General features: G+C 36.4%; 2 protein-coding genes across 2 annotated transcripts in view; one reads left to right on the plus strand and one right to left on the minus strand.

Moving 5' to 3' along the window:
* The window catches only part of mvda (mevalonate (diphospho) decarboxylase a), a 36,731-nt gene extending 35,345 nt beyond the window's left edge, over positions 1–1,386 (minus strand). The window contains exons 1-2 of the mRNA XM_039763411.1: positions 1,188–1,386; positions 577–647 (exon numbers count right to left, since the gene is read on the minus strand). Of these exons, the coding sequence (XP_039619345.1) occupies positions 577–647; positions 1,188–1,263 (147 nt within the window). The 5' untranslated portion in view covers positions 1,264–1,386. The remainder of the gene's footprint in view (positions 1–576; positions 648–1,187) is intronic.
* A 14,689-nt stretch (positions 1,387–16,075) lies between these two features.
* Positions 16,076–23,203, plus strand: part of zdhhc7 (zinc finger DHHC-type palmitoyltransferase 7) — a 107,834-nt gene continuing 100,706 nt past the window's right edge. The window contains exon 1 of the mRNA XM_039763412.1: positions 16,076–16,209. The gene's annotated coding sequence lies outside the window, so the exon portion shown is untranslated. The remainder of the gene's footprint in view (positions 16,210–23,203) is intronic.

Consider the following 23,203-nt stretch of genomic DNA (forward strand, 5'->3'; position numbering starts at 1 on the left):
AAGTATCAAAAATGTGGAAAATCAATTCTTAATAAATGTTAAACAGCTAACAAATAAATCATATTAATCTGTAACTACAGATAAATGTCAAATAATTTCACTATGTCCCTAGTTAACTAAATTTTGGTGAGTAGTAAACCAAAAAATGATTTATGTATTTTAAATTTTATGTGCTTTTTTACCCCAAGATGTACTGCACTAAGCTAACTTGAAAGTACTAATTTTCTTGTGCCTGTTGCTGGTGTTATGGACAGACTCCTCTGATATTCCACCTCATTTATCAGAACAGCATTACACTGCTGCTAGAAGCTACAGAAACTGAATCTGAAACCAATCACTGTGTTGAGTTTGCACATACACAGTTTTCTCCTAGTATTCATGTGTTCCTCCTACATCCCAACCATATGCATGTTAGGTAAACTGTGAGGACTAACAACTTGTCCAAGGACCATGGATTAGGTAAAGTGGATGCAGATAATGGATGGGCATTGAAAAGTTACTGCTTATAAAAGTAGTACTTTGCATGCTTGAGGATCAGTTCTAAAATACTCTGGGGGGACTTTTAGCATCCCTGACCTGATTCTGGTGAAGTGTAACACTCAAAGATGAATTGATAGGCAAAATCAAATCTTCATTTCTCTTCCCCCCTGCAAATAAAGAAAAAAAACGTTTCAACAAAACATACTTTTCTCTGCATTTTGTCAAATTGTGGTTTTCACTGACTTCTTAATTATTTTTTTAATTTTATTGATTTCATTAAAATCAAATAACATTCTATACACAACTCAAGTTTTACAAAAAAAAAAAAAAAGGTTCCAAACAAATCAACCCCCACCCCTGAAAAAGAGAGCTAGGCTAGCAGTGTAAAACTTTATGCTAGTAAAAATAAATGAATAAATAAATTAAAAAAGATAAATTGAGTAAGAGGGGAGAGAACCTGCTTCCTCAATTTAAATGCTTATTCTAAAATGTAATTCGTTAGATCCTACTTAAATTGTTGTTTGTAAAATAAATAAAACAATTTTCAGCAAATACTATATGAAATAAGTAAACATTTTTAATTTATACTCACTTCTGAAAAAGAGAGCTGTTTTATATTGCTGTAACATAAACAATTGTTGTATTCGAAAAATTACAAAAAAAAGAAAAACCTGCGCTGTATACTTAGAAACATGTTGAGCACTTACAGTATTTGATGACTGCAATATTCACCGGAGCAGTGCACGTCAACAGGGTTGCAACACATAACTTATCTTCGGGCATCACGTTAATATTACAATATTTTTTTCGCCCAAGAATAAAAATACCAGAATCAGCGAACAGTGCTACCAAACTGTCAGAATTCTTTATACAATATTATTACACGCTCCCTAAACAACGCGATATCTCCAAACAAGCTGTATCTTACCTAGATGGCGATTGGTTAAACGTAAAAAGGAAAGAGATTTTTCTACCAACCAGAGAAGATATTTTTCCCACCAGCTAGTAGCAGACCTATTGCATTGATCGGACCATTCTCACACCAAAGTAAGGTTCATTCACTGGGCATGCGCTCTTCCCACAGTTGATACTTAGGTTGTGATGTCATCAAGGGTATGATAGCCTTAAGTGTAAATGTATGCTGAGCGCATTATTAGCAGTACAGCAGTACAGCTTGAAACTTACCTTAACATTTGTCGGCTTTTGCATTTTAGGTCACTAAATTTCTTGAAGCCGCTGTTATTAAAACATTCAGACTCGACCTTTCTGCAATCTAACTATAGAATTAGTCATTCACGTGTGGATCGCTATAAACCACAACCTGTAAAATTTGAAAACGTCCAGTAATAACGCACTGTCATTCTCAATATTCCTATACAGAACTTCGCAGTTGAGCCAACCATGGAACATTACATAGTATTCAGCCTTTTATTGTACATTTTAAATTTGGTGATAATCACATTCAGATGTATGAAAAGCGCGTTTTAAAATGTTTTTTTTTTAAACAACATTATTATTTAATACATGCAATTTTTAATATTTACTAATTTATTTCCCATTATTTTACTACACAGAAAATCAAACTAATAGTTTAGCAACACGTCGTTAATTGAGACAGAGAGAAAGAGAGAGAGAGACTTAATTGCCAGCGCGGCGACATTAACTGGCAATTAGATAGATAGATAGATAGATAGATAGATAGATAGATAGATTATAAATCCCAAGGGGAAATTCACATAATCCAGCAGCAGTATACAGTACTGATACAAAAACAATATTAAGTTAAATAGTAGACAACCAACTGAGCAAACCGAGGAGAAACACGAAGCCAAAACAAGACTAGCTGTAGATTAGTTAAATTTGGTACTGATTTTGTTCCGCTGTTCACCGAGACAGCACTTTGGCCTGAAGATTGTGGATAGTGCCAAAATGAAGGTAACGGATTATTAAGTACGCAATCAACAACTCTTTATTTGATATCGTATGCGTTTCCGAAAAATGCACACTTTATTAACGCATTGTAAAAGTAAGCATGAAATACAACTATGTTGCAACGCTGTGCAGATGTAACAGATCGTCTCCTAATGCATTATGTAGTCTGATCTTGATCTGCTGCTAATATACTTCTGTTCTGCAACTGAACCAACTAGGTCCAAGGGGCAGACTTAAAACTGTAGCGCCTTTGGGTCTTGAAATTTAATCTGACTCTAAATAAACTTTATACTTATATTTGGTGATTTTGATAGCTTTTCTAAGGTCATATCTGGATTTTATGTCTCTAGAGGTAACAGCAGTTGTCCTAGCTTTAAGCTTAGTACATATTCTCCATCTGCTCATGGTTTTTGATTTAAACATCTGCAAACAGTCATCCTTAGGACCAAGTCTTCAATGCATTTAGTGAAATAACACTGACATAATCTACAAATAAATTAGTAAGAATCCAAGCTGTCTGTTACACTAAACACACGCAGAGGTGACGTCTTCGGAATCAGGCAGAATTTCCAGGCCTGGCATGAATTTATCTTTTTTTGGTCCTTCTAGCTGCCTCCTATGCGCATGTGTGTGACTATATATATATATATATATGTATATATATATATATATATATATATATATATATATACATATATATATAGTAGCAGTAGGGGGCACTATCGCTCCCTTGAACCCTCAGGTACCACACCAAACACCAGGTAAAAGTGCCACAATAATTATTTTTATTATAATAATGTGCACTAAGCACCCTCCACTCTACACTATTCATTAATCAATACAGTGACAATGATAAATCAATCCTCCACTCCCAGACGCATTGCCCTCCTACCACCCAGCTCAGCTCCTCGTCTGGGAGTTCCCAAAGTTCTTATATAGTTCCTGACCCGGAAGTGTTTCTCATCCTTCGGTCAGATAAAAGTCCTTTTTATCACCCCGGAGTACATTATTCCTTCCGTTCATGTGACTTGGAAGTACTTCCAGGGCGTAGGACAAATAGCAGTCCCTGGTTCTCCCTAGAGCGACCTTTGGTGGTCCCAATGTTATCCAGCAGGGCTTAACAGGAAAACTCCATAGTCCATGATGCCCTCCTGGAATCTGAAGCATCTCCATGTCGTAGGGATGGCTCCCTCTGGCGGCCTGGGAGTATTGGCCGGTGATAAAAGGCCGGCCATGGACCACTATATATATATATATATATATATATATATATATATATATATATATATATATATATGATACAACGAGTACACAACACAAACACATTTTACCCTGTGTTCGCAAATGAGAGGACATGGTGGATGTCTGCCAGCTAGCTGACCATTCACAAGTGTTTCCTGGTAAGTAAACACCCAAATATCAAATTGTGATCAGACCTATGTATGCAATATTCTGATCTACACCATGTCAAATAAACAAACCAGCCACTGTGGCGCAACATCAGAGGCTTCACCTCAGGAGCTAACATCCAAGGTTCAATCCCAACAATTAGAAGCAAAAACAGCATACACCTGATTAATCTCAAATAGGGCAAAACACGTGTTAAAAATTAAACGTGTTGACAAAATTAAAAGAAATAAACATTTGAAATACATCAGTCTGTGTGTAATGAATGAGTCTAATACACAAGTTTCACTTTTTGAATGGAATTACTGAAATAAATCAACTTTGTCATGATATTCTAATTTTATGACCAGCACCTGTATGTATATTGTCACACATGTGCGAGTAGGTGACAGCTAAAGGGTCTGAGTAATTGTAATATAACATCTGACCAGAGGTCAGCAGAATGCACTGACTGTCTTTCTCAGTTACCTACAGACCTTTCCTGCAAGGTTCCGGTGCCTCAGAAGAGATCAATCTTTGCTGACATCACTTCCGGTCCAGATGACATCACTTCTAATTCCGGCCCTTTTGATGACATCACTTCCTATATGGGACTTTAAGGCCTCCATCTTTGTTAATGGTGATCAGTTCTGTTTTAGACTCTGTTCTATGCACATTGTGCTACTTATTTCAACTTTTACAGCCGGGAAAAACAATATACGGGTGGCTGCCCCAAACCTTTATGATGTTTTGGACTTGTTACTATATATATATATATATATATATATATACAGTAATCCCTCTCGATCGGGGTTGCGTTCCAGACCCCCAGCGATAGGTGAAAAATCGAGTAGAAACCATATGTTTGTATGGTTATTTTTATATATTTTAAGCCCTTATAAACTCTCCCACCCTGTTAACATTATTAGAGCCCTCTAGACATGAAATAAAACCCTTTAGCCAAACGTTTAAACTGTGCTCCATGACAAGACAGAGATGACAATTCTTTCTCACAATTAAAAGAATGCAAACATATCTTATCTTCAAAAGAGCGCCGTCAGGAGCAGAGAATGTCAGAGAGCGCTCGCTAAGAAAAGCAAACAATCAAAAAATCAATACGTGCTTTTAAGTATACAGAAGCACCGCGATAAAGCGTCATTTTGTAGAGGAGCCTCCGTGTCCTCTGTGCAAACAGCCCCTTTGCTCACACCCCCTCCGTCAGGCAGAGAGAGTGAGAAAGATAGAGAGAAGCAAACAAGCACCGCGCGGGAAGCATTTCTTATAGCATTGAGGAGTTTTAGTTAATATGTAATACATGCTCCCCTTGTATGAAATCAACTGGGCAATCAAACTGAGGAAGCATGTAACCTAAATTAAAAGACCCATTGTCCGCAGAAAGCGGCGAACCAGCGAAAAATCCATGATATATATTTAGATGTGCTTACATTTAATATCTGCGATAGAGTGAAGCCGCGAAAGTCGAAGCGCGATATATATATATATATATATAGTCACATGCGCATGGGAGGCAGCTAAAGAGATTAAGTGAGGACAATTCCAAATCTGACTGGGATGTGGCAGAGTGCATTAACTTTTGTTCTCACTTTCCTGCATACCATTCAGGTGAAGTTCCACCTGGCCCTGTTGACGTCACTTCCGTGTCTGGACCTATAGAGGAAGACCTTTCTGATCCCGGCCCCTTTGATGTCACTTCCTACCCTGACCTTAAAAAGCCTCTAACTTTTCCCTATTCCCTCAGTTCTGTTTTGGACTACATTTTGTGTGCATCAGTGCTTTCATTTATTTGAATCTTTGCAGCCAGCAAACCAATTATATGGGTGGCTGCCCCAAACCTTCTTGATGGATTTGTGTCATTTTTGTGACAATATACAATATATATATATATATATATATAGTGTGAAGCCAACAGTTTTTGCCACACTACACATGTTTATTTACAGTTTAAAGTGCCCAAAATACCAGTCAACACAATACCCTTCGGTCTCTTCTTGCCACCAGTCCTTCTCCCTCCACTCCTCCTCAGGCTTTGTCCTCTTTCTCCCAACTCCAGCTCTAGAATGGTGGGGACTGGCCCCCTTTTTATAGAGCATTCAGAAAGACTCCAGGTGCCCAACAAGCTTCTTCAATCTGGGTGTGGCAGAAGTGTAGCCAAATATGGCCCTATAAAGGTCCATGCACCCCCTGGCGGTGGCCACCAGTTCTAACAGGGTTGAGCTCCCATGCTCATGACACATGGCCCTGCTGGAAACCAAGGGGGCTACCCTCTATTGGCCCGGGGGAAAAAGTGTCCTGAAAATAGAAAATACTCTCTCCCCCGGGTAAGGGTTCCAGCCGCCCATTACAATATATATGCTTGCTTCGCTCAACAACCCCTGGGCAGGCACTATGCGCTACCTACTTCACGGATCTAACTCTCACATGTGGGGAAGCGGATGTACAATTTAAACAGATTGTTATTTTGATGGGACTTGTTACATATGCATAATAGAACTAACTGTTTTACATTACAGCAAGTAATTAACCATAGTAAAAAATAGTAAAATGTAATAAATTGAAAGAAAATTATGTTTCATGTTGCATTAGAGGTATTCGTTGTGTTATACGTTTTTGTTAAGTTTGGCTTTGAATGTAATATGCAAATACTTTTTAAACTTACACTTTTACGGTAAAACTTCAGTAAAAACAATTTTTTGAATTAACTTTTCATCAATATTGCATTGAATGTTGATTCCGTGTTTGGACTTAAATTGTGACAACGCAACGTATAACTGCTTGTCAAGTGAACTGACTTTTTCGAATGTTTGTCCATGTGATTTGTTAATTGTCATAGCAAAAGCTATTCTAACGGGAAACTTTAAACTTTTTAATATGAATGGCATATCAAGATCTCATTTGGTGTCTAATGCTATCCACAGAAGATGTACTACATTACCATTCTTGTTGCCTGCTGAAATTTTACATGTCAGAATTGTTTGACCAATTTTGAAAACAACAAATCTTGTCTTATTGCATAGCCCATTTCTCAGACATTAATTACACAATAACATTATGATACATCCTTCTTTCAACAGTAATTCGGCTGGTGGAAAACCAGATGGTGTTAATGGTTGTAGATATTCTACGGGATATTATAAGTTGATGTTTTCATCTTTTGCACCACCACCAACAACTGTTTCAGCATAGTCTATTGATACACATTTAACCAATTTGCTGGATAACTGATTAACAATTTTCATGTTAATTCGTATGACTTCATCATTTCTCGGTGCTAGGATTGCATGTACTCATTTTTTCTGTTGATAACACTTTGGAATTAAATTCTTCAATAAGATTTGGGCATAATAAGTCTTTCATTGTGAACTTAAAGTGAGAGAGCAGGAACTGTGTCTGACAAAAGCATTCACATGAATGATAGGTGAAAGGACCATGGGCGTGGTTGAACAATGGTTGAGAGGAGGGCGGGACAATAGTATGTATGGCAATAGTCTTGTCTTGCAGGACTTGAAAAAATCTCTTGGTAATAGTCTTGTCTCATGATTTTCTTTTATATATATATATATATATATATATATATATATATATATATATATATATATATATATATATATACTGCTCAAAAGAATTAAAGGAACACTTTTTAATCAAAGTATAGCATAAAGTCAATGAAACTTATGGGATATTAATCTGGTCAGTTAAGTAGCAGAGGGGGTTGTTAATCAGTTTCAGCTGCTGTGGTGTTAATGAAATTAACAACAGATGCACTAGAGGGCAACAATGAGATGACCCCCAAAACAGGAATGGTTTAACAGGTGGAGGCCACTGGCATTTTTCCCTCCTCATCTTTTCTGACTGTTTCTTCACTAGTTTTGCATTTGGCTACAGTCAGTATCACTACTGGTAGCATGTGGCGATACCTGGACCCTACAGAGGTTGCACAGGTAGTCCAACTTCTCCAGGATGGCACATCAATACGTGTCATTGCCAGAAGGTTTGCTGTGTCTCCCTGCACAGTCTCAAGGGCATGGAGGAGATTCTAGGAGACAAGCAGTTACTCTAGGAGAGCTGGAGAGGGCCATAGAAGGTCAATAATCCATCAGCAGGACCAGTATCTGCTCCTTTGGGCAAGGAAGAACAGGATGAGCACTGCCAGAGCCCTACAAAATGACCTCCAGCAGGCCACTGGTGTGAATGTCTCTGACCAAACAACCAGGAAGACTTCATGAGGGTGACCCAAGGGCCCCATGTCCTCTAATGGGCCCTGAGCTCACTGCCCAGCAGCATGCAGCTCGATTGGCATTCGCCATAGAATACCAGAATTGGCAGATGCACCACTGGTGCCCTGTGCTTTTTACAGATGAGAGCATTCTCACCCTGAGCACGTGACAGAAGTGAAAGGGTCTGGCGAAGCCATGGAGAACATTATGCTGCCTGTAACATCATTCAGCATGAGCAGTTTGGTGGTGGGTTAATGATTGTCTGGGGAGGCATATCCATGGAGGGTCACACAGACCGCTACAGGCTTGACAAAGGCACCTTGGCTGCCATTAGGTATCAGGATGAAATCCTTGGACCCATTGTCAGACCCTATGCTGGTACAGTGGCTCCTGGTGCACGACAATTCCTGGCCTCATGTGGTGAGAATATGCAGGCAGTTCCTGGAGGATGAAGGAATTGATACCATTGACAGCCCACCACACTTTCCTGACCTAAATCCAATAGAACACCTCTGGGACATTATGTTTTGGTCCATCCAATGCCACCAAGTTGCACCACAGACTGTCCAGGAGCTCAGTGATGCCCTGGTCCAGATCTGGGAGGAGATCCCCCACAACACCATCTGTCATCTCATTAGAAGCATGCACCGATGTTGTCAGGCATGTATACAAGAACACAGGGGTCATACAAAGTGCGGCGTACAATTTTGAGTTGCTGCAATTAAATTTTGGCAAAATGGACTAGCCTGCCACATAATTTTTTCACCCTGATTTTTGGGGCGTCTTTGAATTCAGGGTTCTGTAGGTTGATAATTTTCATTTCCATCAAACGATGTGGCATCCTTTCGTTCCTAACACATTACCCAGTCTATATCAGTATAGATATCCAGGAGGATTTCTTTTTCCCATTGAGATCTGATGTGTTTTCAAAGTGTTCCTTTAATTTTTTTGAGCAGTTTATATATATATATATATATATATATATATATATATACTGGCCACCAGGGGGCACACCAGCTCCCCAACACCTGATACAAACAGATGCTAGGCAAAAGTCCAGCACAACACACATTTCATTTACACAGGAGGAAACACTTTCCCTTTGTTCCCCCACTACAATATACAGGTGGCTTGTTAGGGAGGACTGGAATTACTCACAGGTTTGGCAGAAGTTCAAAGTAGGGCTCTGCAGCTCCTCCTAACGGCATCCACAGAACCCAACAGGGCTTAACCGACAAAAAGGAATTCCTATACAGCCCTGTGGGAATTCGAGGTGCCATTGCAACTAAATGGGGCTGCCAAGTAGTAGTTTGGGAGAGATAGCTCCTTTCAGAGGACATCTCCCCCTGTCCTTCCTTAAAGGAGACATCCCAGCTGGGTAAAGCTGCCAACCATCCCTCACTATATATCAGTGTAGAGGGTTGTGTAAAAGTAGGTTTACAGTTGTGAGTACACGAAACACAGAATTTATCCTTATATTAGTATTTATTTGTTAATGATTGTATTATTTATTTGTATTATTTATCTTATTTTTCTTCTCCATCTTCCTCTTCTTCTTCTTTGTATTATAATTATTATTAGTATTAGTATTAGTGTAGCAAGTAGACTACAAGAATGTGTAAATAATGAAGGACAGCAATTTAAGCACTTTTGAAATTGTACATAAGTGCACCATGCCATCGTGACATTCTTCTGAGTTAACATTGTAACAAAAGGCAAAGAGAGATCACTTTTGACCAAAACATCTTTCCAGAGGCAAGTCTACAGTGAGGCTGATTTAATATGGCAGTGGTGGTGGATCTTAAGCAGCCAGGCAGAAAGAGGTGGTTCAGGCGACCCAAATTTACATTAGAAGTCCTTAAGTTGTCAACCTTCTGACCTCTGGTTAGTGGAAGAGGAGACCCATTTAAAGACAGCACAAACCCTTCGATGAGCTCTGAAATTGTCTCCCACATGTGTGACATGTGTGTGACGTGTGACAACATATACAGTATATACATGAAATGTGTGCTTTGTTCCCCTTACTTTCTATTTTTGATTTGTTTTATTTTTAGACTTACTTTGTATTTTCTGTCTGACATTTAACTTTCAGTAATAGATGTTTATCATTATTTATGTTGCTATGGTATTATATGCCTTGATTTCTTCAATGTAACTATTTTACTATAATTGTCACCCCTGGAATTTCCTCTTCTTTCCTGTGAGTAATAAACATTTGTAATTATTTTTTTAGCTTTAAAAATGTTTGCATGGTTATTATATACTGTACTTGTTTCTTATATTATTATTGCATTCTACATTCATCATTGATTTTTGCCATTTCTTATTATTTGCCATTTGGTAGCTCTTGTGTATTCTTCTCTCGCATCTACATGGTATGACCGAAATGTATGCAAATACCCTTAAATTAAAGTCTGAATTGTGTACTTTAATCACGTCTGAATAGTTAGATTTGTAATTTTAAACTGTGAAGCAGAGGGGTAAATCAAAATATGTCTTTGTCCTAAACATTAAATAGGGCATTGTACAATGAATATCAATCTTGTAAACTTCTTTGGATAAAATCACCAACTAAATATTTTAAAATAGTTGTGAGACCAATGCATGTTTGTGTCAGCGGCAGTACTGCAGGCATTAGTTGTCAGTAAAGGCAAATTGGGAGCTAAACACTTACAGAAATGTATTATTTTACTAATCAATGTACATGTCAGTTCTTTTCTGTGTTAACAACAGCCAAAATTAGATCTCCTCACGATGTTACAATATTCAATGTCTGTGCTAAGATGGGGAGTAGAAAAATCCAGGAAGATCCTGGAGAAGAACAGCTGAATTTCCAGTCTAAAGGAATCCAGCTGAGATGGTTTGGTCATTTAATGAGAATGCATGACATATTGAATAGATTATATTGTAAATCTCTCCAGGTCTGGGAAGAGCTGGAGAGAATGTCTTATAAGTGGGACATCTTATAAACTCAGCCTTTTACCACCACAAGGTCAGCAATTCTTTTCAGGACAAACAGGTTCGAAAAAAGAATGAGTTCAGGAGAGGATGACTAATAATTTCAGCTATCATAGTTATGTTTTCATTGTAGGTAAAATAAAGGTTTGACAAATGCTATTTTAAATGGGGACATTTGACAATCACAAACTTCTTATTGAGAACGAAGAGGCATGGAGCAAAATTCAAGAATCATTTTATGGCCCACAACTGATTAGGATGTGGTTTGTGGTTTACTTTACTGATGCTGGGTGTGGGAAAATAAAGTCTGCTAGATTGCTGAGAACAATGGTTTTAGACTCAGATGGTTTGAAGTACAGTGCCTTCAGGTATTCATTCTAACCACTTTCCTTCTTTCTTTGCTTGCTTCAGCATTCAGTCTGCAACCTCTGTAATTTCCAGTAGTGTGGGTTTTATTTCTATGAAAATTTTTTAAAAGATTCAAGTTTTTTATTTATTCCCTTTTTCATTTTTTATCTACATTTTAATTAAATTAGTTTTTAACGTTCTGAAATCCTATTTGTGTACTGTTTTACTTAACCAGCATTAGAATTGATTGCAAATAAAATGGTAACTAATAACAGAGCAAATAGTTTGTACTTCACTTACTTTTGGTTAATTCATCAAATGTATGGTTCCTGTTGTATTAAGATATACTGTATAAGAAAAACAATTAAGAGACTAAGGAGATGACTTTGATAATTTTGGTCCTATTCCAACGTTTTATTTTTTTTTATCATTTTGCTGTCTTGCATTCAATACTACTGGGATATATCACAGCTTCCTCAGACACCTAAACTGAATAAAACCTTTTAATATTAATGCACAGACAAGATTGCTGTTTTTAAATTTGCAATCCAGAAAAAAAAACAATTTCCTTATCCTGGTTCTGAGGCCTGGACAAGGTGACCACTAAATAACTAGGCACCACTTTGATCCCCATTTACTGTGCCAATAAGTTTATTAGATATGATAAGAAATAGGACAGTCTAACAGTGTGGTGCTCACACTTCTTAGAAAAAAAAATTAAATTATTGCCAAGTCACTAGATATGTATAAGCTTATATATTTTCCTCATGTCTACATGTGTTCTTAATATTCTGTTATTTTTCCAAACATTCCCAGAGAAGTGCAGGTTAGGTTAATTGACAGCTCTAACGTGGCACAATGGGAGAGGGACTGGTTGTGGGAATTAATGTGTTTTTTGAAGGACTGGTGTCCCATCCAGGGTTGGTCCGTGCCATGTACTGGTGCTGCAATGATGTACTCCAGTGCCTTGTGATCTATAACTGGATTAAGTGGATTCTGGCAATGGGTAACTGAATTAATAAGAAGGGAAAGAAAACTTAGATATTAAAATGATATGAACAGAGCGTGCTTTATTAATGGAAGTAATAGTTTCTAAATAATTTGGTTAGAATGAAAACATTGGCAATTTGAAGTCTAACTTATCAAAATGTAATTATTAATATTACATGGCCCACTGTCACACACAGCCCAAGTTTGGAATTACCAATAAGTGCAACCTGCATGTTATGGGGCAATGAGAAGAGAACTACAGTACTTGGAAGAACCCCGCTCCTCCCACAGCAAACACATAACACATACACACACACAAAAACTTAAAACCAACATGGACAACGGCTAGATACTGGAGGCTAGATTCGTGTGGGAGAAATTCTAACTCCTACACCACTGTGCCATTAATTTTGAATACTTACAATCAGGTTCATAAGTATTTGGACAGTGACACAATTTTCATAATTTTGTCTTTGTACACCACCACAATGGATTTGAAACAAAGCAATCAAGACATGATTGAAGTGTGCACTATCAGCTTTAATTCAAGGGGTTTAACAAAAATATTGCAATGGCTTTTTAAAAAAAAGCTTCATACATTGCCCCCCTATTTTAAGGGGTACAAAAGTGTATGGACAAACATAATCATAAATATAATAATCAATTTCAATATGTAGTTCAAAATCCTTTACAGTCAAAGACTGCCTGAAGTCTGGAACCTATGGCCATCTCTAAGTGCTGGGTTTCCACCCTAGTGATACTTTTCCAGACCTTTACTGCAGCTGTCTTCGGTTTCTGCTTGTTCATTGGACTCTCTGCCATCAGTTTTGTCTTCAGCAAGTAAAATGCATGTCCAATTGGGTTGCGGTCAGTTCATTGACTTGGCCATCGAAGAATATTTAATTACTTTGCATTGAAAACTCTTGGTTTGCTTTTGCAGTATGTTCTGGCTCATTGCCATCTGTACTGTGAATGTCGTCCTTTCACTTTTGCAGCATTTGGCTGGACCTGAGCAGTTAGTATAATCAATAATATAATATATACTTCAGAATTCATCCTGTTGCTTTTTTCTGCAGTCATATTATCATTTAACACTAGTGACTGACTTCCATTCGCAGATGTGCATGATCATGCCATAAAACTGAGTCCACCATGTTTCACAGATGATGTGGTATTCATCGTATCATGAACCATTTCTTCGCTTCTCCATACTCTTCTCTTTCCAACATTCTGGTATATATTGATTTTAGTTTCTTTTGTCTGTAGTACTAGGGTGTTGTATCGTGTCAGACATTATGAATGTAGTGAAAAGTTTTTAATTAGCCAATAAAAGGTGTCATTTTGCTTGACTTTTCACTAGTTTCTTTTGTCCAAAAATGTTTTTTTTAGCAAAGTCTAATCTGTCTTTGCTATGCTTGATGTTTACCTGAGAATTTACCACAAGGTCTTTTATTTCCATGAAGTCTTCCCTTGATTGTAGACTTTAGCAATGATAGGTCTACCTCCCAGAGAGTGTTCCTGGTTTGGCTAAATACTGTGAAAGGGTTTTTCTTCACCACGGACAGAATTCTGCAATCATCCAGAGCAGTTGTCCTTTGTGGCTTTCCAGACATTCTGGTGTTGCAAGGTTTTTAAGAATGTACCAAAGGGTTGATTTGACCACTCCTCTTGTTTCTGCTATCTCTCTAAAGGATTTGTTTTGTTTCCTCAACTGATGAACTGTTTTTACTTGCATGGGCAGCTTTTTGGACCTCATATTGAGAGTTCACAGTAGTAGCTTCCAAATGCAATTTTCAGGCTTGAAATCAATTCTAGACCTTTTACCTGCATAATACTTAATGAAATAATGAGGGAATTGCTCCCACCTGGCTATGGAACAGCTTGTTAGTCAAATGTCCATATACTTTTGAGCCCCTGGAAATGGTGGGAACTATGCAGAAAAATGGCCATCATTCCTAAATGGCTTATATGATATTTTTGGTAAATACCTTAAATTAAAGATGAAAGTCTACACTTCAATCACATAATGATTGGTTTATTTCAAATGGATTGTGTCCAAATACTTATGGACCTGACTGTAAATTCTAGATATTACATTCATAAAAAAGATTTACAATGCTTTGAAATCATGTTTTTGCTGAGTGTGTCCTCTTACAAGTACAAGAAAACCCTCACATATGATATACTCTTTGACTCATATTGATGTCAAGTTATATATTGAACATTTTGGGTTCCCCATATATTTTTGATCCTCAAGACCCTAAAAAAATGTTTTTTAGATCATTTTGGACTACATTTTGTGCAAGAAATTAATTCCTTATGATAAAGAGTAAAGCAATAGATGTCTATTGATCAGAAGGACTTGAAGATGTGTACGGTATACCACATCAACCAGGCCAAGAAGTTCAGTTTATAATGATCAAAGTGACTTCTTTTCACAAAACTTTGAAAAATGGGAATCAGTAATATAGGCATAAGGAGTGCTGCCCGATGCTATTTTGAGGCTGCTATTCACGAATATACTAATATTTTTGATATCTGATTGTATACTGGTGGTTCTAGCCCTCTAATAGCCATTCCCAGAAAGTTAAAAATGACAATTTTCAAACATAAGTATTTCAAGGTTAGTGATTACAAATATGATGTTATTTTTGATTTTTGATCCTTTATTGGGAATTTAGCCCTCTAGAAGAGCCCTATCAATGAAAAATGACACATTTCTATAACAGCAAAAATTTAGACTGTAAATATTTTACTTAAAGCACACAATTTAATATTTCAAATATGTGATGCAACTAATCTTGTTTATTATGTGCTTCTACCTCATGAAGTAAAACATTACATTATTTATGAACACCCTGAACTGGAGCGGCTTATGCTAATTCAGACTTTTTCAAATATGTTTTTACCAGTTAAATTTGAATTTCAGCTTGCTAAATTGAAAAAATAATTAAATATATCTTTAATGTGTTTTAATTAAACATTGATATAATTTATATCTGCAATGTACTTGAATTAAATATTTTAAACTGTGATTCTAGACATCTAAAATGTATTTTTTAATTTGCAGAAAGTAATTGATATCATCTCTACTTTTAAGTGTAACTAGCCGAAAGATAATTAAACATACTATGTCTCTAATTCAGATGTATTGTTATGTATTTTCAGATTCAAAATTGAATGGTATGTAAAATAAACTTACAAATATCTTGAATTCAAACGTGAATAAAAGTAATTATGAAAAAAATCCGCACACTGGGTGCAATATAAGTCCATCTTTGTTTTCCGTTATAACCTGGGGAATTGTATCATCAGTTTTCCTTTCGGCCAGTTATACTGTGTTGCAGATATTTCATTGCCATTGTGTGAAGAGTTTTCAGATGGTATATAAACAAAAAAGTATTATTATTATTATTATTATTATTATTATTATTATTATTATTATTAATAATAATGTTTAGGGTTAGTATTGTTGAAGAAAAATGTCCTATTGCCTTTCAGAAAAAGGTTGCAAGTCTCGTGCTTTCGTTTTCGGATGGTGAAACAGTCTGACAGATTTCGGCACATCGTGGTTTTTGATAGGTCATTTTTTGCGGTTAGCCCCCTTTCGTTCGCATTAAAAAAACACTCATTTCCTTGACGAAGGTTCGTTGCCTATGCCGAGGCTTGCCGAAAATAGTCGACAATAAGCGAAGCGTTCTTTTCCGATGGGTTCCGGGAAGAGCCGAAGGGAACCCCGGAAGTGGTCTCTTTCGGTATTGTGCGAGAGCCTGGTTTAGGAGTAGGGAGGGGGGGAGAGGTCTGCAATGAAACGAAGAGAATTTCATTCTGTTTTACAGGTAAACGACCCATAGAAGAAAGCGAACTGTGGAATTTCACGGTAAGTGAGATCAGATGCAGTAAACGGTTAGCTTCTGACGAAACTAAAATTAGGTGAAAAATAAAGAGGCTTAGCTACACATGTCATTGCTTCTGACATTAGTTACGGGTACCCTGTAATTATGTCCACTGGGTTGACACGCTCGGGGTAAGCGTTTTTTTCGCTGAAAACAGTGGACGGCATTTTAAAAATATTTAAATAAAAGAAAAAGTAAAAACAAGCGTTTTCCTAACACCACAACGTCTCCTGTTCCGTGCGCGGTCTGGCGGCTTTGATTTGACCCTTTCTTGGCCTGACTGTTTGCGTGTTCTTTACGTTTCTTGAGTTAACAAGCAGTTCATTGACAAAATGGACCTGTCGATCTTTATCGGACATTTCGGTGACTAGCCGTGACAACAAAAGGGTAACGAGAAAGACGATTTAGAGATTTATTGTCTTAAAGTGTATACAAGACAGTTGAACACGCTGGTTATTTCATCCCGGGGAGAACGGGGAGGTGGGAACCTAGCCCTAAATAGCCTATTTTCACATAGATGAATTCATGCGGGCCGGCTGGATAATCTGTAGTGTACTTGCTTTTGACAGATAACATTGAGTGGAGTAAAGGTTGATTATCAGACAGAGATGATACCTTGTGTGTTACAGCATGACCATGGAGACTTGGAAGAAGCTGTAAACTTTCTAAGTAATTTTAAACTTACTATGTGATCAGTAAGCATAATGTCAAACACCAAAATTGTGGTGGTTCTTGTTTTTGTAGCAACGATTAAATGCATGCCGTAATTTAGGTACTTGCAATATTATATTTAATAATGTACACCAGATGTTGACTTCAGATGCATGCAAATTAAATTAGTTCACGTCGGTCCACAAATTTTGCCTTATTTAAAACTATAAGCAATTGTACCGTGCAAATGCAGGATTACTTTTTTAATTAATTCTTTACCACTTCGAAAAATAATTCTCATGAATGAATGAACATAATGCCTGTGTTTCATAGTTATTAGTTTGCCATTTTCAAAAGCATGTTAACTTTGAGCAAAAATATTTAAACAATATTCAGTGGTTCCAGTTTGATTCTCCAACTGTGGCAGCAAGACAGTCTTCTAAAACTGTTTATGTTTGATGTTTGCAATAACATTCCAGAACAGCAGCATCTCTAACAATATATTTAGCTTACTGTTTGTCATCCTGCATGTAAATTATACCATATAACATTTAAGATACTATAACGGGCACCTTTTACATTAATAAAGAACTAGAAAACATTGTGGTTGTTGACAACAATTTCCATCTTCCCACAACGTGGTTGTTAAATTGGTAGCCTTTGATTATTATTTATTTATTTTTGCAGTACGGTATATGCATTTAATCAAGTATGAAATGATCTGAACTGTGAAAATTGTTTTTGAAGATGGCCTATTATAAATGCTGTTTATTAAAGTGTTTCAAAATGGCTTTGCTTGTCACAGTGGTTTGCCATTGTTGGTTCAGTGTAGTAATTAATGTTTGTTATTATCCTATCCATATTTTGTATTTTCTCTTTACTGGTCAGATGTGCAGGAAGTACTTCTTAATGCAGCATTATCTTCGGCATGACTGTTTTTTATCTTCCCTTGCTGTGGGCTATGTTTATATTTAAAATTTTAAAATCTACGTGTGTAGCAAAGTTATAGTAGTCATCTTTTAGATTAATATCAGTGCCAAATTGTGCAGTCATGAATGCTAAAATTAGATTTTTTGGTTTCGGGATTGTGCCCTGTGTTGGCTGGGATTGGCTCCAGCAGACCCCCGTGACCCTGTATTCGGATTCAGCGGGTTAGAAAATGGATGGATGGATAGGCATAAACAATTTTGGATTTTTTTTTAACACAAAAACGTTAATAGATATTCTGGTTTGTTTCTGAACATCGTAGCGGCCTATGTAAAACTTTATTTTAATATTCATAAATAAATAAAATTATATTTTTGGTCAGAGTTTATGTTTTGGCAAAGTCTCCGGTCTTGTTAGTGCATATCATGTGGGAATTTTCTAAATTAAAACGTTTCATGGCAAAGATATTTTCTTATTTATTATATAGTGGATTATATTATATAGTATATAACTGGATTTATGATCGTCCCAAATACTCTCAAAGTATCTAGAGTTATCTTGGATAAAATTAGACTATCTAGCAATAACCTCGTCCTGATTTTACTACACTACATCATTAGCACATCAAATACAGTAATCTTGATCAGCTTTAAGAGGCCTAATGCCACTTGTAATGTAAATGTTTGGAAATAATAATTAGAAAGCAATCATTGGGATCCTTTGGCAGTGACATACTTTATACTGACTTTGGTTTTGAAAATTAATGCTTTCAGGCATTTAGAGAATATATTTAACTATTAAGGGAAGATCTGACTATGTTTGAATACAAAAAAAATAACCAAACAAAACCAGGTACGTAGTACATTATTTTGATCAGTCAGAAGAAAGTCATGAGTTATGTCCATTTTGTAAGAGCAAGCAAAGAATAGGAAATTGTGTAATGACATATTTCAGTCTTTCAAAATGTGTCTCTTTGTATTATAATTTTGATTGGCCCTATCAGAGGTTTATTTTATAACCATGTTGAGAAAAGTGGTGTATTCAACAAAAGCATGCATGTACGATACAAGAAGAAGGTGGGTTTTACTAATTTAACCTTTTAAAAACATTTATATTGGAGGCAAGATTAGACTTACATATTTTCTAAATAGCCGAAGGTACTGCTTTGGAAAATAACTGCACTTGTATTCTTATTTCTTTACATTGTTATGTTGTTTTCTTCTGTGCTTAATAAAATGCCTTGTAATGGTGTGTTATATTAAAGTGCTTTATGAAATATCTCTAAAATCTTTCCTTTTTTCCCAAAAAAAAAAAGAGTTCTTTCAAGGATTCTTTTCCATATGACCCCAACCAAAATGTTTAATTTGCAGTGCAACAATGCCCTAATAGGGGTGAGTTCAAGTATGTGTATGAATTGGCTCTTAGGGAGGCTGACCTCCATCCATGGTTATTGTTTGGTTTTGTGCTCAAGGGTACCATCATAAATTATACCTATAAAAACAAAATCATAGTAGGAATGACTACAGGGAGGATGAAAAGAACAAATGAGCAATTGCAAAACAATAAAACCTGGTGCTCCCAGGTCTTAACTAACAGAGTCCTGTCTTTCGGCTGGAGTGTCTCACCTACTTGGCCACTATAGTACTACACCAAAATACTCGGCTTTTTGCATCCCTCTCTCTCTCTCTCTCTCCTGTCATTGCGTTTGTCGAATCTACTCCTGACCCAGGACTCAAAGGGCTAATAGCCTGTTGTTACCTTTAAATCTTATTTTAGGTTGATTTCTGATCCAGAGCCATAGGGTAGAACTCCCACTAGCAGCCCCTGGTGTCCCTGTGGCATTCATTTGCATTAAAAAGGAAAAGCCCTACGGATAAGACAGGGTGCAACTCTTTATCTTCCCCATACAGGTACCCTTTAATAATGGCCTTCTTGGAGACAAAGCACATGCTGCTTCCTGGCATCTCCCCCACCAAGGCTATTGCAGCACTTGCATCAGACATCTGTCTCTTACTGTCTCTGTCTGTCTTTAGACACAAGGTCCCTTTTTTTAACTGTAATTATTGATTTAAGTCTTTATCCTAAAAAGTTAATAAATTTTTGCTCTTCACATATATTGGAAATGTGAATTACTCCCAAGTCCACAATCCTTTTGAAATTTAAAAAGCTTTTTTAAACTGACAAATTTGCTTGGTAGTTTGCTTTGAGCCTTTGTGTTCATGAGCAAGTTTCAGGCACACTTTAGCGAAATGACACTTTTTTTGGGGTCACGATGTCACTTTTACAAGCAAGTCTGAATAATTTTAGAGCTACTTCAGTTTAACTTTTTAACAGAATAAAAGTGAACATCAAATGAAATGTTGAAAACAAAACCGGCATACTGTAGAAGTACTATCATGATGATAGCTGCATTCGCTTACTGAGTTTCTAAATGTAGGCAAAATATTTACATTAGTACTTGAAGTGTAATATGGTTGCACCTGGTGCAGTAACACAAAGAAGTGATTATTCATAAATCATTATTTTTAATAGGAAGTTATTGTTTAAATAGTGATATATTTTTCTACTATTCCAGTGGCAAGACTAAAATCATATGCAACAGTGTATTTTTCATAAGCAGTAGTGATCTGTAAAATGGCAATGTTTTACAAAGCGATCTGACAATTAAAGCTGTAATGGCAATGTTCAGGGATATAGTGTTCTTATAAAAAGTGTAATGTTACTGACATGGTACAAAAGATGAGCACCAATGTATGCACTCAAAGCATTCCATAATACTGGCCAAAATAGCTCTAGTTGACCCGCTAGTTTCTGGAAAATGCTTAATAATACTTCACCTTATTTTTTAAATAACTGTGACAGAGGTACATCACAGAGGAGCCCCATTCATACCCACAGAAGTGGTACATAGCATCTTAAACATACCTAAAAAATTGTAGGTACCAGAATAATCTATATGCCATATGCCACATTTCATTCCAAATCAGTAATTTATATAAAGTATTTATAAGTTTTGTTCAGATATTTTCATTTTACCTATAATGAATAAATTGAAGTCATAACACTAAGTGGTTTACTATGAATTTACTCCTTTAATCTTTCCATTATTTCTTTTTTAAATAAATATTTAAATTTGTTGAGGTATTGAGAATTTGAATTCTTGGATTTGTTTACTTCAAAGACTACTATAAACAAGATTGTAGCATAACCAGTTGGAGTAGAACATGCAAGTTTACTGTTGTGGTAGTGTATTTTTTGCAGTGTAGTAACCATAGTTGTTTAGAATACTCAAAGTGCTGTCACAATACAGTAGTGTGTCTTTTGATCTGAGCTAGCTTTTTAACTCTCTCTCTTATCAGTGGTCATCAAGGAACTTAAGGCACTGTTGTCCCGTGTTATGGTGATTTTTCTCTGATGAAAGGGAATCATATGAAATAATGGTCACAAAAATGTATCTTTATACTTTTCTATTTTAAGTGCAATATTGATGTTATTTTCATAAGGTGTAGTATTTTACACGCTGTCTTCTTTTTTTAAAATATCAGACTACTAGCCTATTGTGAGTAATGGGAAAAAAAGGACTTGGGAGACAGCTTCTCCTGTGGCCGTAACTATCAAAGGGTTGTAAATAATTACTGATTGAGTTACTTTTTCTTTGAGTGTTTTTGCTGTAAACCTGTTTGATTTCTGCATAGTGAACAGTCAGAGTGTTTTTGTTCCAAGAAAATGGGAAGGGGCATTTCAATATTAATATGAAGAATATGACAAGTGGCACTTCTATTAAAGAATGTGCTTGTTCCAAAGAGTGGCTGTAACAGTAAGTCGGTTGTCTGTAATTTGTTAAGATATGAAAGATCAGGTGTTAAAAAAAAAACAAAAAACTAAAGTAAAATACAATGTTTGCAAAAGACAATATTAGTTAAAAGTGGCAGCACATCCAGTTTATTTCAGCACTTAAAACAGAAACAGCAGAAATAAACCGGTACAATAAAGCCTGGGATGAAGTTAAAGGCTATCCCCACCCAATAGCTCCAGAGTATTCTTCACCCTGCTTCAGCATGGACCACACTGTTATGTATTTTGCTAAGAGCCGAGCTTGCCTTGTCTTGAGCTGGAAGAAAACATCAGAGCTGTCCATCACACCTTATTACTTTGCAATGGTGGCTAATCTATGATGAGAAGAAGAATAAGCAAGTGGTCTTTAGTGGATGGATGGATGGAGGGAGGGTTATCAAAGTGCACTTGGAGGAAGAGACTCCTTTACAGGTGGAGACCAGTACTTAAAGCAGAGGAAAGAAGCTTGGTGAGGTGCTCTGCAAGCTAATCTGTTAAGAAAAAAGTCACCAATGGTTAAAGCATGTCTTAGGTACAAGGATGAGTGAGCAATGAGGGTTTCAAAAAAAGAAAAAGTTGTTAAAAAAAAAAAAAAAAAAGCAAAAAATTTAAGGAAAGGTTCCTTTAAGGAATGTGTAGGCCACAGGGAAGAGGAATGAAGGCTGTAAATGTAAAAGCAAAAAAAAAAAAAAAACTACTGAAAAGTCATTTTTTTGCCCCATGATTGTCACGATACAAACATTTTTAACTTCGATATGATATTAAAAAGGTATTGAAATTCGATACCCAATACCATATGTAATGTCTCTCAGTAAATAAACATTTTTAAAATAAATTACAATTCTGTAAAATCATAACATTGATGAAAACAAATAGAAATTTTAGCCATGAAATACAAATACTTAAAGTAGTGTAATCTTTTGTAAAAAGTAATATTAAAGTTCATGGAAATAATAAAAAAGTAAGTTTAAATATGATTAGCAGTTTTTATCAATGTAAAAAAAAACAGTTACTGAGGTATTACAATGAAATGTTACAAATGTCATTAAATGTTAATTGAACAAAAATTGCAACCTTTTGTAAACAGCATAGTGGCCATTAGGAGGCAATCCCCCAAATCTCAAACACAATTACAGCAACTACAGTCTTGTGTGTAAAAACAACCTTTTTATCAACGAAAATACTTTATATAGGTTTCTTCCTCCTTCCTTTCTTCCTTCAAATAGTACAACCACACTTACCAATCCTTGTCTTTTTATTCTCCTCCACTCTCCTCCAAGCAAGATGTGTCATCTTCTTCCTGATTCTGACTCTCCAAATGAATGTGAGGCAGCTTCTTTTATGCAGGACCCGGAAGTACTTCCAGTGTCAAATCTCTTCATGGAGAAAGCACTTCTGGGTCAGGCAGAAGCCCCACAAAGCAGGGATAGTCATTCCCTGCAGTTTTCCCTGATGGGTGGTACCAGTGATCCCTAGCAGGGTTTCCCAGGAATTCTGCCACCAAGTTCACTGGGGGTGCATACAGTCTTGGAAGACTATTTCCCCCAAGTCCATCCACCACTGTGG

The sequence above is a fragment of the Polypterus senegalus genome, chromosome 9 (genome assembly GCF_016835505.1).
Source record: "Polypterus senegalus isolate Bchr_013 chromosome 9, ASM1683550v1, whole genome shotgun sequence".
Classification (NCBI taxonomy): Eukaryota; Metazoa; Chordata; class Cladistia; order Polypteriformes; family Polypteridae; genus Polypterus; species Polypterus senegalus.